The following is a 16,054-nucleotide window of genomic DNA, read 5'->3' on the forward strand; positions in this document are numbered from 1 at the left end:
ATCCTGTTGACTGAAACTCTCCTTTCCTTGATGTCACAATAGCCAGTTGCATGGTGCAATTCTCCCAGCTGCACTCTCCACCAGTGCAGAGAGGACTGAATTTGCAGACTATGGAGTATATCAATACCAGCGCTTTGGTTGAACCTTTACCCAAGAGGCCAGATGTACTCAGTTCTGAAAAGAAACAGACCCCTCAAGCTGCACTCACCTTGTTGGCCATCATGTCCAATAGAGGACAGGTCTCACTGAAGTCATCAATCTTCTTCTTCAAATCGTTAAATGCCTGCCACTCCTTTAGGGCTTTGGGAAGCTTCCGGATTCTTCAAAAAAAATGAAAATCATTACTAAACTATTCCCAAATTCCCTGATAAAAATAGCTGAGATTATTTGGAATGCAAGAGCAGAGCATCGAACAGGAGAATATCTTAAAAAATATACCGATTCTGGAAATCCTGGAGTTCATTGTTGACCTTCTCTATGTCAAGATCGCTCCACTGTATGTCGTAGTAGCCACTGACACTTTCGATGACAGAGTTGTAGAGGCTGTAAAGCTTCGACAGAAGAGAGAGCTCACGCTTGATTCTCTGAAGGTCAGGATACTCTGCAGAAGACAGAGGAAAAGCGCACCCATCAAGGACTCACCAATTGTCCCATTTAGAACTGCATACTGGTTGAATATATATATATATATATGTATATACAGAGCACAGGCTCCGCAAACGTGCGAACCACAGGTGCATTTAGTTTGAATTTACTATAACTTTTTTGTTTCTTTGCCATCATGTTTTGTTCAATACCACTATTTACACCTTTACCTTTAGTTTGGTGTGTTATTAGTGCTGCATATCCAACACAACTAATATGTTCATTGTTCATATCTGTAAGGTAAAGTGCCATTTGATAAATTTCAAGGTAAGCCCACCCAGGTGTCCTTTAGGCCCTTGCAATGCACAACATCTTTGATCGATCGGGATTCACGTAACACTTAAATAAATCTTGATTACTGTAAAATTCATGTTTTGTTTTAGGATGGGAGCTGCACTCACTGCTCTACAGGACATGTACCTTTCACAGTGAGTCCAAAGAGCTCCTCCCCTCCGGAATAGGTGACGTACTTCCTCCACAGTTCATCGAATTTGGCCTGGAAGGCCTGCAGCCGATCACTGGCTTCATTTGGAGCCACGCCCTCCACCCCAGGTCCACTGAAAATAATATTTTTCATTCCACACTGAAAAAATCACTGGACCGCAACAGCGGGGCCAGCCCTACAAACGCGAATGTCTGTGACTGAGTGAGTGAGTGAGTGATGAAGTTACACCATTGGTCGGCTGAATTATGAAGCCACACCATTGGTCGGCCGATCCAGCCATATACTAGGTTTTGACCTGGTCTTGTTGCATGTGTAATAGATACAATATAACAACATTGTTCGTATCTCGCTACATTATTTCCGATAACCAAAGGTGGCAGCAAATCCCTGCAACAAACAGTGGGTGCGCTGCCATTCGAATCACTGCTCTGTAGTGGTTGCTCTGTAGCTTCATTATCACAGAATTAATGACAGCCAGGATCACAAATGCACACATTTCAATGTGTCGAATGTGCCAGAATTGTATTCATTTTCTCAAATGTCAACCACCAATATGAATCAACTTTGCTCATTAGTCATTTACAGGTCTAACATCATTGGTGTCACAAGCCTTTTCTTACATAAGAGGTTCAATGAGCACACATCCCAAATGAGAACTCTACATGCTACATTTTTATACACTATTTACCTGATATTCTAATGGTCTTACCGTTCATCATAATCAGAATAAAAGGTCTGCACAGATGTTTGAAAAGTCTCCACACCAGCCAGCAAGTCTGCCTTCATCTTGGGCTGAATGCTTACCAGGGTATTCTGAGTTTGCATTACCTGTAAAAAAAAAAAAAAATAGAAAAAAAAGAAGTTGTTTGTATTTCACTTCATATGTATGTGCTTAGAGGTTTGTGTAGCTTACGCATTCATGAAAATGACTCAACTACTTACTACTTACCATAAATCATTTTCCCTTAAATAAATGGAGGATTGAAAGCCAATCCCAAAAGTGTTGATTCTCGATTCCATTCTGCCAATTCCCAAAATCCATTCTAATATTTACCAGAATTGGAGTGGCCAGGTGTAGACTTGATTCTAACTCCTAAATTCAAGATTTAATATATCTTAAGATTAAGTTATTAATTCATTTTGATAGGTCTGTACTTGGGATGTGAAAACTGTGTATCCTGTCTATACACCTGTCTATCTATGTCTATCCGTCTCTGTTTGTTCAACCTAAAAATGACCTGTACTGTCCCTGTATTAGGAGAGGAAAAATGAACATAGGTTTTCATTTTTATTTTCACAGCTTAAACCGGAAGTTGTGTAAACCAAAGAAAATGGCAGTTTTCTAACCTAATGATGAATGCCATCGCAGCTGTTGTGCTGCACCCAACAACTTTTTTAACACAAACATATAGTAATGTTTTCAGCAAGAGACAGCTTTTGAGCTTTTTGAGACATCAACACAAGGAAGTCGTTTGTGACCATTAAACTATACACAACAATATTGTCCTGCTCTTTCTTGGTAGTGGTTCATATGAAGTGGTGCCTCACATGAGGGGGCATGCAAATTTAGCCTACATGATTGAACTGGAGCTCATTCCCCTCACCAGTGTGTTCAGGTTCTTCCAGGCATAGGCCAGACCGTCCACCCTCTCATTCCCGTCACTGAAGGACAGCTCGTGCCGGTTGAGCAGGGCAAAGGACTCCTCCACGGGGCCAATGGTCCTGTCGATCCTGATCTCCTCCTCCCGCACCTCCCGAAGAGCCGCCATGGCCTCCCTCACGTCCTCTAGGTCTTTAATGGGCCGCTGGAGACGCTTGCTGACGCCGTCCACGAAGGAGTAGATCACGGCCATGTCAGCCAAGGCCTGCCGGTTCAGTGCTGCCCCGAACGCACGCTTCCAGGCACGGCACTCCTGGATCAGGGAGATCTTGAGGAGTTCGGTGTCGAATCGAACCGAGCCCACAGTGCACCAAGCTGGCAGTTCCTCAATCTGGGCCTCCAGTTTCTTCAAAGGAAGACAACAGTAAGGGGTTAGAAGTCCATTTATCAATTGAAGTGATGTATCATAAAAGAGACTGTTGTGGCAAAGGCTGAACTGAGGCCTAACCTGAATACAGTATAATCCCTGAACTTTAACCTAATATTAAGGTTTTACTTCATGTCCAATGTAGTGGAGTACAGAGCCAAAAAACGAAAATTGTTTTTTTTGCATTTAACTGTATATCTACTTAAAATGAGGAAAATCCATGCATATTGATAACTTAATGTTCTAGGTACAGCAGGTTGCACAATGAGGATCATTTTAAGGGATTGCAGCAACTCATGACAGACAGGAAATGCTCACAGAGTAAGAGCTGATCTGAGAACTAAACTCTGGAAGTGATGGATTGGTCTCCAGGAATTCTTTCACCTGCTCCTCAGGATCCTAAGAGGAAAAAAGCAATACTGGTCACTGAGAAGGTCACTTAAAACTTTTAGATTCATAACATAGCTTTAATAATTGGGAGGGGCCAGACAGAGGTGGAGCCCCCAGAGACCACAGTCCACCTAACAAGCATAAATAAAAAATAAAAGGTTGGGGGGTTGTTGATACTGACCATATTCAATTCCTTGTTTACATGTATTTCTGTATATCTGACAGAACATTTGAGCTGCAGCATTTATTACAAACACGAATACACACCCACTTACACATAATGGTCTTGTTCCATAGACAAAATAGTTTGTATGATACCACGTGTGAGTGCATTTTAACTGCAGTATTTGAATTGCGCATGCCTGTGGAACTACCAACCGCAGCCAGCACTGCTCTGAATTTGAACTTGTGGAGTTCATTTATGCACCAGAGTGTGGTGCCATAATCATATGAAACATATTACATTAGACCAGGGTTATGAGTCAAGAATTCAAAAATTTCATTGTAAACTGTACAACTCAGAATCAACTGAAATTAAAACGATCCCAGGTCAAAACCTAGTATATGGCTGGACCTAACACACTTCATCCGGCCGACCAATGGTGTAACTTCATAACTCGGCCAGCCAATGGTGTAACTTCATCACTCAGTCACTCAGTCACATTCGCGTTTGTAGGGCTGGCCCCGCTGTTGCGGTCCAGCCAAAAATCAGAAAAAATAAAAAAAAGACAGGGTCAAGACAGTCATCCATTTAAAGAAAAGTTCTATCTATTATCTTCTGCTCACAAGACATTTTTAGAGCAGATTAGCAGCTATCATCTATCACATCCAGGCACTCACCTGGTGCCAGAGCGTGGAGAAATGGGAAAATTCCTCCAGTACGTCTCCGGCATCGGCCTTAAGTGAGGACACAATGGAGCCCAGCTGGACGACGGCTTTGGTGACATCCTTGTGCTCGCTCAGCTGCCTGTCCAGCGGCTTCAGCACAATCTGCTTGGTAGGCAGGCTGTCGTCCCCAGCGTCCCTCACGGCCAGCTGTTCTGCCTGGGACAATGGAGGTAAAGGCTCAGCAGAGTGAGGGCCAGATTGCTGTTTCTTTTAGAGATAAATGTAGGACATTTCCATAAGATTGTCTCATTTTATTATCAGGTCTCAACCGTTACTTCCCAATGATATCTAATCCAGACCTGCAAATTAGCAATGAGTTCACTTGAACTCAATCCCGAATATAACTGTCATCAGACGTTACACGATGTGACATTGTGCACCTTGACAGGAACGTGCGTATACCTGCAGCTGTTTGTGATGAAGATGGGAAAATGTCCACAATGGAATGTCCTTTGCCATGGATAGTGTTGTGTTCACAACTCTGTTGAGAATACTCTAGAAAGCAAATAGCAAGCAAGATGACTCATATTTAATCACATAAAAAACTATGGAGGAATATAGAAAAAAAAGTATATTATCTCAGATTCAATTCTAAAAAAAATATAACCCATGATCCAGGTTTACTGGAAAGTGAATTGAAAATGCACATTTAGTACACTAACTGGGATTTAGTTCAGAAAAAGTGTATATGAGGCATACTTTTATAAACTTATTTTTCTAAGGAAAATGATATGGATCGACAGAGCTACAGTACCTGAATGTCCTCCAGGCTGGGTCTCATGACAATGTTGGGGATGGCCAGCTGGATAGTAGCCCTGAAGAGGGGTGGCTGGATGGTTGGCCTGGTTAGCTGGGAGGATGCCTTATACTTAGAGCTGGCATTATGGAGGCGTCGCCTTAGGGAGTCCAGTGACAACTTTGTAGCTGGGAAAATTAGGACACCGATGATCTACTGGGGAGAATGTCCTACACTAGCTTTGCAGAACTGTTCTGGGGAATGCTCCAGAGTCATCCTGTCTTTCCTCACCTTTGACCAGGGCATCCGTATTCCTTTGGCATAGCTGCCCCATCATCGTGTAGAATCTGCAGGGAAGGCAGGCCTGGCATCGCGTCTTCTGCTTGGCATCAGGGTGCAGGCACTGGAAAGAGCCCTAGACAACAGAAAACAGGGCTGTTCCAAAACCAATTGGTTTATTGGTTGATATGCCTACCCTCAAAGAAGCAACGTTGACCGACCTCCAAGTTTACAGTTTCCGCTGGTTTCATCTTCCTCTTGAGGTCTTCGATCATCTCGTACACGGATCTCTCCACCTGCTTGCTTTGACTTTGGTAAAAACCGCACAAGCAACAAATGTGATATAGTACATTGTACTAAAAAAGTTAATAATGAGGCCTTGTACATGAGGACCAATAAACATATAGAATATGACATATGGGTCTCTATTTCCCAGCTGGCGCATGGCGTGCTACAAGCCGTTGCCCTGGCAAAATGGTATTTTCGCCGTCCACATCTGTAAAATTAGGAAACAATTTGCACACAGTACGTCGGGAGTTCGGACAATCTTGTGTTCCGTAACAAGCTCTCAAATGACCTCACACACAGCCCTGCTATAAGATTTCAAGATCTGAAACAGCAGGTGAATCGTGAGGATCCGTCAGTTTTTTTAAAAATTTCTCCAACATTCTAGAATGCACTCTTCTAGAAGTCCCCTTAGAAGTGAGGCTTACATGCTGAGCGTCTCCCCGGCACTCCTCACTGTGACCTCAGCCTGGCTCTGGAAGTCATGGACCTGGATGGGCTCTTCCTCAGGCAACACCAGCAGGGGTGTGGAGGACATCGCCTGCAGGGTCCTCTCAATGCGGCACTCCAGAGTGTCCCTCGCCACCTTTCCTACCTGCTCCAGCTCCTGTAGTGCGCTGTACACATTCTCTATGACTAACACAAAAAAAAGAAAAAAAAGAGAGGATTCATTGCTTCAGATTAGGTTATTAGGCCTGGCTATTAGCAAAACTGGCTGATCTGAACATAACTTGTGAGTAGCCAGTAGTTGTTAATGCCATATCAACAGGACCTTGTTGGATAGCTATGAAAACAATTTAATTACAATAGAGGGAAATCTATTCTGGATCTGGTGCTATGAAATGCCAGAATTTACAGCACAGAGTTAGTGGAGCCACTTGGGACAAGTAATGATTCCGCTTATCCTGAGCAGGGTCACGGGGGGTGCTGGAGCCTAATCCTGGCGTGCATTGGGTGAGAGGCAGGAATACACCCTGGACAGGCCGCCAATCTATCGCAGGGCACACACACCATTCACTCACACACTCATACCTATGGGCAATTTAGAGTCTCCAATTAGCCTACCTGCATGTCTTTGGACTGTGGGAGGAAACCGGAGTACCCGGAGGAAACCCATGCGGACATGGGGAGAACATGCAAACTCCACACAGAAAGGCCCCAAGCCGAGATTCGAACCCACGACCTTCTTGCCGTGAGGTGACAGTACACCACTGTGCCGCCCTGTCCATGTATATGTAATATGAAATGGTCTCACATCTTTCTGTGTTGAGAGAGGTCCAGGAGAGCACGGTCAGTCCAGGAGAGAGGGCATCCTCGATGTGGCTGAGGAAGGGTTGCATAAGAGGCTGGAGGAGGGCAGGGACCCTGTTGTGGACCTCCTGAAAATCTCGCAACATCTCCTGCAATCTGAGAAAGAACATGTCTTCTGTATGCATTTGCAAAAGAATTGGTTTTTTTTGTCTTTCTAGAACGCTCTAGATTTCACAGTTTTTCATTGTACTTCAGGAAATTTACTTCATATATAATGACATATGCATCGACCTGCTCTGCTGACTTGCCTATTAAGAAATCTATTTGCTTGGACTGTTGACCAGTGGTGGTAGCTGGGCAGAAACTTCCATTTAAACTACAAAAACACAAAGCACTACAGCAAATGGACTTGCACAGGGGGAATAAGAGCCACACAGCAAAAGTGGTCACGCCTCCTCATGAATATTCAGTCCCAGAAAAAAAATGTGTTTGTTTTGTAGTACGTTTTGAGTGCAAGGGACTTAGTTTTTACGTCCAAATTCTTGCTCTCTGTGTTATATTATGGTGGGCAGAATTGGGACGTAACAGATGGGAGGAAATAAGCTGTGTGTTCACCTGCCAGTTGATTTAGATCGTCGGCATACTTAATTAAATGAATGAAAACAGGTTGAGACCAATGATCAGGTTAAAGGGAAGTTTTACATCCCATCTGTTTTCATCTCAACAGCTGCCACTGCTATTCATGCTATTCAGAATGAGTTTTACCACCTGCCACCATTCACCTTCATTGAAATCCTCTGCCCTATGGTTCATACATAGCGCCCTCATTTCTAGAATGAGAAAGCAAAGCAATTCTCATGCTTGGCTGTACATTCAGTGATGTAAACTGTTATTTTTTCAGATGTGCATTCTGTAAAAACAAGAATTGTTGTTATCACAGCAATTACATTGTACTGTACTTTAGTCATATTGGCAACAGTCCACTGCCTAAGAGCTAACCCCACCCATAATGATTAAGAGGACGATGACACCCATTTTTTGAAATCATACATCTATTAAGGAGGTCCACACATGAAACAAAATCTCAGGCTAAAACCCTGGTTAGGCAGGTGTACTATGGCTGATGAGAATAGAACCTATGAGAATATATAGCAGGAAGAATGCAAAATAGTTCACAGAAATTCAGGGAATATCTGACACGGTTTCTGTAGTCCTTTTAATAGCAAATGCCCTTACTCAGATACATTCTAAATGTTTATGTTTAGGTTTATTTTTATATGATATACAACATCAGACCTGGCTCAAATACATATTTGTTTTGTATTCAAATACATTTCTGTGCTCTGTTGATCTTGCCTGGCGTAACTGAGTCTGCCAATATGACCAGAAGGCGGGGTTTCCACTTTTTGAGAGTATTTCATTGGTTCCAATACACCAGACAAGATCAGCAAAGTGCAGAAAAGTATTTGAATCCAAAGCAAATACGTATTTGTCCCAGGTCTGGACTCCACACTGGTTTAAGACCAGTACTTCAGCAGCACTTCTAAACTGGGATTTGATGCTTAGTCCAACCTGCATTCGCATGTCATGCATCGCAGTCACAGTCACAGTCCCCGCAGTCCCAGCTCTCCACTCACTTGACATGCAGGGCCTTCAGCTGAGCTTCATTAGAGCACATGTTGAGGATCACTTCTGGAACCTCAAAGCCCAACTTGTGCATGTATTTGGCTTCATGTAGTAACTCGGGAACAAGAGGGTCCAGATTGACATACAGGTCCTAAAGAGGGAAAAGCAGACTGATGAATGATCTGTTATTAATGAACTAAATAACAAACTCATACTGATGCTCAGATATGGAGGGCACATACGTGGGGCACTACCTGAGAAAGTGGATGAAATCAGAAAATAGGATATAGCCAGCAAGCACACATGACCTCAAGATAATGGGTGAGTTAACTGCATTTTGGAACATCATTTAGCTCTACCCATCTTATATTCTTTCAATGCAATCAGATTGTACAGCTAAATATTTAAAGCAATTCAAGTTAAACATCAAGGGCACAATGACAGTGTCCCACATGGAAATCAAACCTACAACCTTGACATTGCAAGTCCACTTCCTTAACCATTATTCTACACTGCCGTTATATCCCGCTCTCAGAAGATAGCACAAGCACATTCTGCTAAGGGAATAATTTCTTTCTATCCCCAAAATCAGAGTTCTCTGTCCAACAGAACAGAGGCAACGATGTGAGACAAATGGTTAATTAAAGCTTACTGCACCCAACAAACTATTTTCCTTAGGTCTATGGTATTAAAAAATCTAACAAAAACAAAAAAAAGTGGTGGTCTGTGTGGTTACATGAATGCATCATATTGTTTCTTCTGTAGATTACGGGGTTTTATTTATGGCAGTTGCATTCTTGTACCCTTGGCAGCAGCACGTTTCCCTCTCACTGTACCTTGGTTTCAGCGTGTCTGACGAGCAGCGAAGCATTCAGAGCAACCCGTCCCATTTCCACCGCTTGACACCAGCCCCGGTGATACAGAAGTTCATACTCCATCAGCACTGCCGCCATCTTGTTATAGCTTCGAATGATTTTCTTAATCTCAGGGACCTGACCAGCCAGAAAAGCAGCCTTGAGTCCTCCGCACGTTTATTTTACGAAAACAGAAGAGGCCTTGAGGTCTCTTCTCATACTGCGTGTGAGGAATAAACTCTTTTACAGTTTTTTTTTACATTTGTGTTCATGCAACTGTGGATGTTTTCAGAGGGACATTACACGAAAAAAAAAACCCCACCTGATTATTGAAAGTTGCATTGTTTTGAAATATAAAAAAATTAATTACTGTTGTTGTAAAGAATTTTGTTAGAATTATTGGTTATTATTTATTGGTTAAATACTAACACATTATTAGCAAACTCAAATGTAAACTTAAAACTAAACTATTAATGAATTTAAACCAAAATATTACTGATATATTTGATCTTTGCAATAATATTAAAAGCATGTGAGTCATAATTGTGTTATTAATAGAATATTAACATTACATACCTTTCCAATTTTCTACTTTTCACCAAGCATGATGGTATTGCTTGGTGACATGAAGACAGAATGGGTACCCTATCATTTCTATACAATAAACTTTTTAGTGTGGCGAGTATTCTGGTGCAAAATGGTTGCCGTGCATCACCCAGGTGGGTGTTACACATTGGAGGAGGCTGAAGTGAGCTTCCCTCCTTAACTGCAAAGCACTCATATGATCATCATCCTCCACAACTGCTTAAAAATTCTGTGTTTAGAAATACCTTTAGTATATCCATTTTATTTTTCAGGACCTTCATGGGTGATTCGATCTTTCTGAACAGTTGACGTGACCACATTATCTTCCCGGCAACCTGTGGTAAAACATGTCATGAGGATATCTGTTGCCAAAAAAATAAGAATGATTTTATATCTCCAAAAAAGCAAAAATCTTACATTTCAGTTATTTACTTTTTGAGGTATTGGTATAATTTCCTTTATAGTTCCTTGAACATTGACAACTAAATTTGTTGATGACATTCATTTGTAATACATGGCCAACAGACCCATAGACAAGGAGGCAATTAGTAAACATGCTGTCACCCACCAGTGGGTGGGGTACAATTACTTGATGCCTTACCTTGGTGGTATGAATACAGTAAAGCTAAGCTTTTAATGAATAAACAATAGACTAATTTATTCTAACCAGACTGAAGATTTAATTAGATTCCTGAACAGCTAATTTTTCATTTGCACAGCCTCCTTGTTTAATTAAAATAAAACTGTTCCCTGTTTACCTTAAATAATTAAAAGTGTAGAATCATTCATGTAAGCTAACCAGTACATGTACTGTATATGGATAGGAAGAAACGTGGACTCACGGGGGGCATATTTCGAGGAGTGGGTGGATTGTCCCGCTGCTTCTGATAGAGCTTTCGCACCAGCTCCAGATCTCGGCTGTAGCGATGCAACACGGCCATGTACTTCTCGGTCAGGTCCAGCTGGCTGCCGACCACATTCTCAAATCTGACCAGTAGGTCCAGCATTCTTTCAGTCTGTGGACAAATAAGCAAAAAACTCCACTGAAACCACAATTAACATTGAAAAAAAAATCTATATTATACATAGGGACATAGCTCAGGAGGTAAGACTATTGGCTGGCAGTTGAGGGTGCCGGTTCAAACCCGCTGGGCGTGTGAAGTGTCCTGAGCAAGACCCATCCTAACCCTAACTGCTCTGGCGAATGAGAGGCATCAATTGTAAAGCGCTTTGGATAAAAGCGCTATATAAATGCAGTCCATTTACCATTTACCATTTACATGTACCATAATTTGTGCCTGGCTAAATGGATAGCAATACTATTAACAGCTTCCTTAAGAAAATCAGATTAGTCTGTGCAGTGCATACAAAGTACAACTTTAAGGTTTAAATTGGTGACACCATATCAAAGTGCATCATAAAATGATATTGAAGACTCACAGTAAGTGTCTGTTCAAACGAAGTGTCAAGCAGGGCCTGTAGGGATTGGTAGAGTCCTTGGACCTGGTAGTTGAACTCTGTGTAGTCATTGTCAAACTGGACCAAGGAAAGACGCAAGAATAAAAATCAGAGTAGAGTTATAGGTATATTCTGTATGTGAAAAATACTGACATTTCATTTCAGAAAATCACAGACTGTATAGGTACTGGTACCTCTAGTTTGCGGTGATCAAGCACATCATAGGTCTTAGACTTGGTGCTGGTCACTATAGTTGTGTAGCGAACATATATTTTCTCAATGCTCTCGATCTTAAGGTGTTGCAGAGCAGAGAGGTTCTCCATGGTGGAGGTCATATACGCAATCTTCTCCAGACGCTTACAGAATGTGTCAAATTTTCCAAAGATGTAGTTCTCACTGTGGCACAGGGAAATGTGGTTAGCACATATAGCAGGTAGGCTAGCGGAGCAATGGTGCAACATTCCTTCCACTTCATCTGATTCAACAATTCACCTGATAAGCCATTGATGGAGTGTCTACCATGGTAAGAGAAAATGTCAGCCATCTGATGTTTGTACCTTAGTGCAGGATTGCTCCATGCTAAATAGCTGACGAATTCCATGCCAAACATCTCCAGGATTTTGAAAAAATGAAGCTAGTTTTTAAATGTGCAATGCAGATTCTGCTGTATGCTGAGTGGCGCAGTGCTTAAAATGACACTCTTTCAAAGCCTACGCACTGCAGGTTTGAGGTAGCAATGGAACATAATTGCCTTTTTCCCACCAGCATGAAATATCCTTCTTTCTCCTCTCTTGGCATGCACTCCCCTGGAGTACTATGTGCCTTGTAAAAAATAGTTACTGGCTCACAGGTAAGTGCACATGCTTTCACTGCAGTTCACCATGTGCAAGTGCAGAGATACAACAGGCAAAATGGCAGAAACAAGAAGGGAGGGGGGGCATTTTAAGTGTTTTAAAGGACATTCCTACAAATTTATCTAAATATGATTAATTAATTTATCAAACTACATTTTAGTGCAGTGTTAAACACAAGTAATTTTCAAACACTGTGCCCCTGGTGTTATAAAGGTTTTGCATATTGAGATCATTTACCTGAATTCAAACTGTTTGTCATTTGGGTTCTCGCGTAGTTTCTCCCGGACACGGTGGAAGCACAGCTGATACTCATCGTTAAGCTGAGAACACTCTTTAATCCTACTCAGCAACTCTTGTCTGAGAGGAAACAAGATATTCAGATCCTTCAAAATCACCACAAGAATAACCACAGCTAACATGTATGGCATAGATGTTAATCTTCATCCACCTTCAAAAATAATTTAATCTACCAGACCTGGGTCAAATACGTATTTGTTTTGGATTCAAATACCTTTCTATGTTTTACCGATCTTATCTGGTGTACTGGAACCATTGAAATACCCTCAAAAAGTGCAAACCCTGCCTTCTGGTCATATTTCCAGGCTCAATTACACCAGGCAAGATCAATAGAGCACAGAAAAGTATTTGAATCCAAAAGAAATACGTATTTGACCAAGGTCTGTCATCTACCCAACCTCCTTTGTCTATTGCCAACCTTCAAGCCTCCTCCATGGCATGGGGGATGGAAGCCCCAGCTTAAACACTGAATGATCAAAGCCCCTAAAAGCGTGTAAAGCATGTAACGTTGCATTGGCTGAGTCTACCTGTCATGGTCCCAGATCTTTGTCACATCCTTGCAGAGGTAGGCCTTGCAAGTGCTGATCATTTGGTTGGTGACCTTGACCAAGAGCGAGGTCATGCGCTCAGAGGTGTTGTAGTACTGGGAGATGCTGTGAATCATGCGTATGCTGTTCATCAGTCTTGGGATGTGCTCCAGCATACTCGTCTAGAAGGAAATGACATTGCTATCCTTTTACCGCAAAATAACTTTATATCAGTATAGTTATTATAAAATAGCAGTAATATCACGTATCCATCCACCGGTCAAGCTGCCATGTGTAAGCCAAAATACTCATAGCTCGACATAGCTCAGGAGGTAAGACCGATTGTCTGGCAGTCGGAGGGTTGCCGGTTCAAACCCCGCCCTGGGCGTGTCGAAGTGTCCTTGAGCAAGACACCTAACCCCTAACTGCTCTGGTGAATGAGAGGCATCAATTGTAAAGCGCTTTGGATAAAAGCGCTATATAAATGCAGTCCATTTACCATTTAAAGTACACCATGTTAAGTCATTGATAGATCTACGCCTTTGTGGCTTCACTTACTGGAGTGCATTTTCCAAGTGGACTGAAAAACTTCTCCAGTGTGTAGAGGTACTTCACATTGTCTTTCGCCTCATTAGCTGCATTGGTGATGTTTCCATCCTTTGAAAGATAATATTATTTGTCACACACACAAAGTACTTGTACAGTAAATGACTAAATGCACATTTACTAAGGATGTGCCATTTACAGCTTAAGCATAACTCCACACCTTGAAATATAAAATAAACTAAAAAATAAACAACTCACTGACCAGCTCTTTCCACCTCCTCAATGTCCTGGACTTGGCAACCTGTAGTATTCCCATAACTTTCTTCACATGAGGACTTTTAATCTCATCCAAAAGGCTGCCAGAATAAAAAAACCTTTTCAGAACACCTGATTTAAACTAATGCAGGGCATGCCACCTACATAGGATCTTGAATTATGTAAAACAAATTTTGCATGTTGTTTGTCCTGTGCATGATTCGTATTACTTGTATAGTAAGATAGCTTAGAGTGGTTGCTATAGAGGGCTTTTGGACATTCCTAGTGTTTTTCGCTAGTTTGCTAGTGTTTTTTGCGTACCGGCTGGGTCTTGGGATGTAGGTACTGTAGAAAGCATTGGAATCTGATATCTGATAATCTGGCAACCTCAGAATATTGTAGTTACAGGGGTCAGGTATGTGGGATTATATGACATTATATTTTTTGTTGGCGGTTTTAGCAAAGCCTCACTTTTACCTGATTATATTTCTTGCAGCACATTTCAGAGGATAAGCAGCTTGTGACAGTCATTTTTGCATCTTACAGAAAAAAGATGCTTCTATTAGGGTTGCACTGTTTCCCCTGGGAAGTTATGCCAATGGCAGGGTAGCTCACCTGTTAAAAGTGGCCATTCTGCTCTTCCAGTGCTCCAGCTCAGCAGAGGGGCCGATGTCATCAGCCTCCTTCCTCATCTGCTCACTCTCGGTGAGGACCTGCTCGATCTGATGGGCCCAGTGCAGGAGGACCCCCTCCAGTGTCTCCACCAGCTCAGAGTTACCCGCTAAGGGACAGAGAAGGAGCGTGTCTCCACACTGATGCCTGATAATACTAAAGCTTACTGTTGGACCCTACAACTCTGGGCTAAACTGCTTATACTCGTAACCAGTGGAATTCGCCTTCATATTAAGTTATAATAGAATGGCATAAAATAAATACTAAATATAAACGTATTGTGACGTATCACTTAGAGGCAAAAATTGCGCCTTCTGAATTATTTTTCAATATTATTTTGTCCACCGCTGTCTTTTATTTGTCTCAGTCTTGTAAATATAAATGTGGACAATCCTGACCTTTTAAAGTAATTTTATGAATGATCTTAAAGAGCCTTTGTGCTGAACCCCACTGCACCTGCGGCTGTGTAGTCCGAAGGACCGAGCAGGTTGTCCAAATTATACGCGGTCTCCATTGGCTGCAGCTCGAATTTGCCCTCCATGTTTTTCCTGGCAGAAGACAGGCTGCAGACGAACTTATCCACCGAACTGAGGAAGTCCTGAATCTGAACACTCCTCAGCCCATCCTTCACTGCACCCCAGTTCTGCAGAAACACAGACAATGTGTGGATCCCAGATTATTGATCAGTCTCACAACAAACATTCTGTAGCAGTAAGTTTGAGATTTCAAGCTCTAGTGATTGCGCAATATAATGTTGCTGCAGACTTGAGTTGCTTGTTAAAAGGTACACACACATGAAAGCAGAGCCATCCCAGTCCCTGGAAAGAGGTGCTGTCTTGTTTTTTCTACGTTAGGCATGTGTTCAGATCAGGTGTGTTAAGTCCACCCAATGATCTCTCAAGATCATGACCTCACCAACCTGTTATTGTTGTACATTATGCTCTTATAACTGTGGGAGGTTGGATACTTATAAAAGCTGGGACTAGATACATGAAAATAAAATCAGTTAAAATTTAAAATTATGGTTTGAAATATATCACTTTTTTGGTTACATTTATTTGTTTTATTTATTTATTTCATGGTCATTTGTTTTAACTATCCTGCGAAAACCTCATATGACCTTCAGGTGCATATATTTCTTCACTTATAGTCTGGTACCTCTTGAGACTTGAGTGCAGGCAGCATTACTTGAGACAGCAGCTTTTCTAAACTCTGCAGGATGTTCCCACTGGTGCAGTCAAGCATACCAAAATTCACCTCCTGAGATGAAGAAAAGGTGTGGGTGAGAATGCAGATAGAATGACAGAACCTCACAATAATTCAACTTGGATATTTTGATATTTGGATATATAAGAACTACACATAGTAACAATTTCCAGAACACTGTTCAGATTAGGACTGGAGGTGAAGCACCTGTATACTAACCATTCTTTA

The 16,054-nt window shown here is 41.8% G+C and overlaps 1 protein-coding gene across 2 annotated transcripts in view; it reads right to left on the reverse strand.

Moving 5' to 3' along the window:
• dnah5l (dynein, axonemal, heavy chain 5 like) overlaps positions 1–16,054 on the reverse strand; it is a 63,833-nt gene that overhangs the window by 42,423 nt on the left and 5,356 nt on the right. For both annotated transcript variants that reach the window (XM_064330483.1, XM_064330484.1), the window contains exons 8-33: positions 15,779–15,880; positions 15,077–15,263; positions 14,564–14,729; positions 13,956–14,049; positions 13,706–13,804; positions 13,148–13,329; positions 12,561–12,680; positions 11,664–11,865; positions 11,452–11,547; positions 10,854–11,027; positions 10,257–10,346; positions 9,409–9,564; positions 8,584–8,723; positions 6,951–7,102; positions 6,124–6,331; positions 5,632–5,719; positions 5,423–5,546; positions 5,150–5,319; positions 4,798–4,890; positions 4,348–4,551; positions 3,436–3,516; positions 2,695–3,096; positions 1,800–1,918; positions 1,066–1,202; positions 439–601; positions 209–320 (exon numbers count right to left, since the gene is read on the reverse strand). In XM_064330483.1, coding sequence (XP_064186553.1) covers positions 209–320; positions 439–601; positions 1,066–1,202; positions 1,800–1,918; positions 2,695–3,096; positions 3,436–3,516; positions 4,348–4,551; positions 4,798–4,890; positions 5,150–5,319; positions 5,423–5,546; positions 5,632–5,719; positions 6,124–6,331; positions 6,951–7,102; positions 8,584–8,723; positions 9,409–9,564; positions 10,257–10,346; positions 10,854–11,027; positions 11,452–11,547; positions 11,664–11,865; positions 12,561–12,680; positions 13,148–13,329; positions 13,706–13,804; positions 13,956–14,049; positions 14,564–14,729; positions 15,077–15,263; positions 15,779–15,880 — 3,861 coding nt within the window. The remainder of the gene's footprint in view (positions 1–208; positions 321–438; positions 602–1,065; positions 1,203–1,799; positions 1,919–2,694; positions 3,097–3,435; positions 3,517–4,347; positions 4,552–4,797; positions 4,891–5,149; positions 5,320–5,422; positions 5,547–5,631; positions 5,720–6,123; positions 6,332–6,950; positions 7,103–8,583; positions 8,724–9,408; positions 9,565–10,256; positions 10,347–10,853; positions 11,028–11,451; positions 11,548–11,663; positions 11,866–12,560; positions 12,681–13,147; positions 13,330–13,705; positions 13,805–13,955; positions 14,050–14,563; positions 14,730–15,076; positions 15,264–15,778; positions 15,881–16,054) is intronic.

Source organism: Anguilla rostrata, chromosome 4 (genome assembly GCF_018555375.3).
Source record: "Anguilla rostrata isolate EN2019 chromosome 4, ASM1855537v3, whole genome shotgun sequence".
NCBI lineage: Eukaryota > Metazoa > Chordata > Actinopteri > Anguilliformes > Anguillidae > Anguilla > Anguilla rostrata.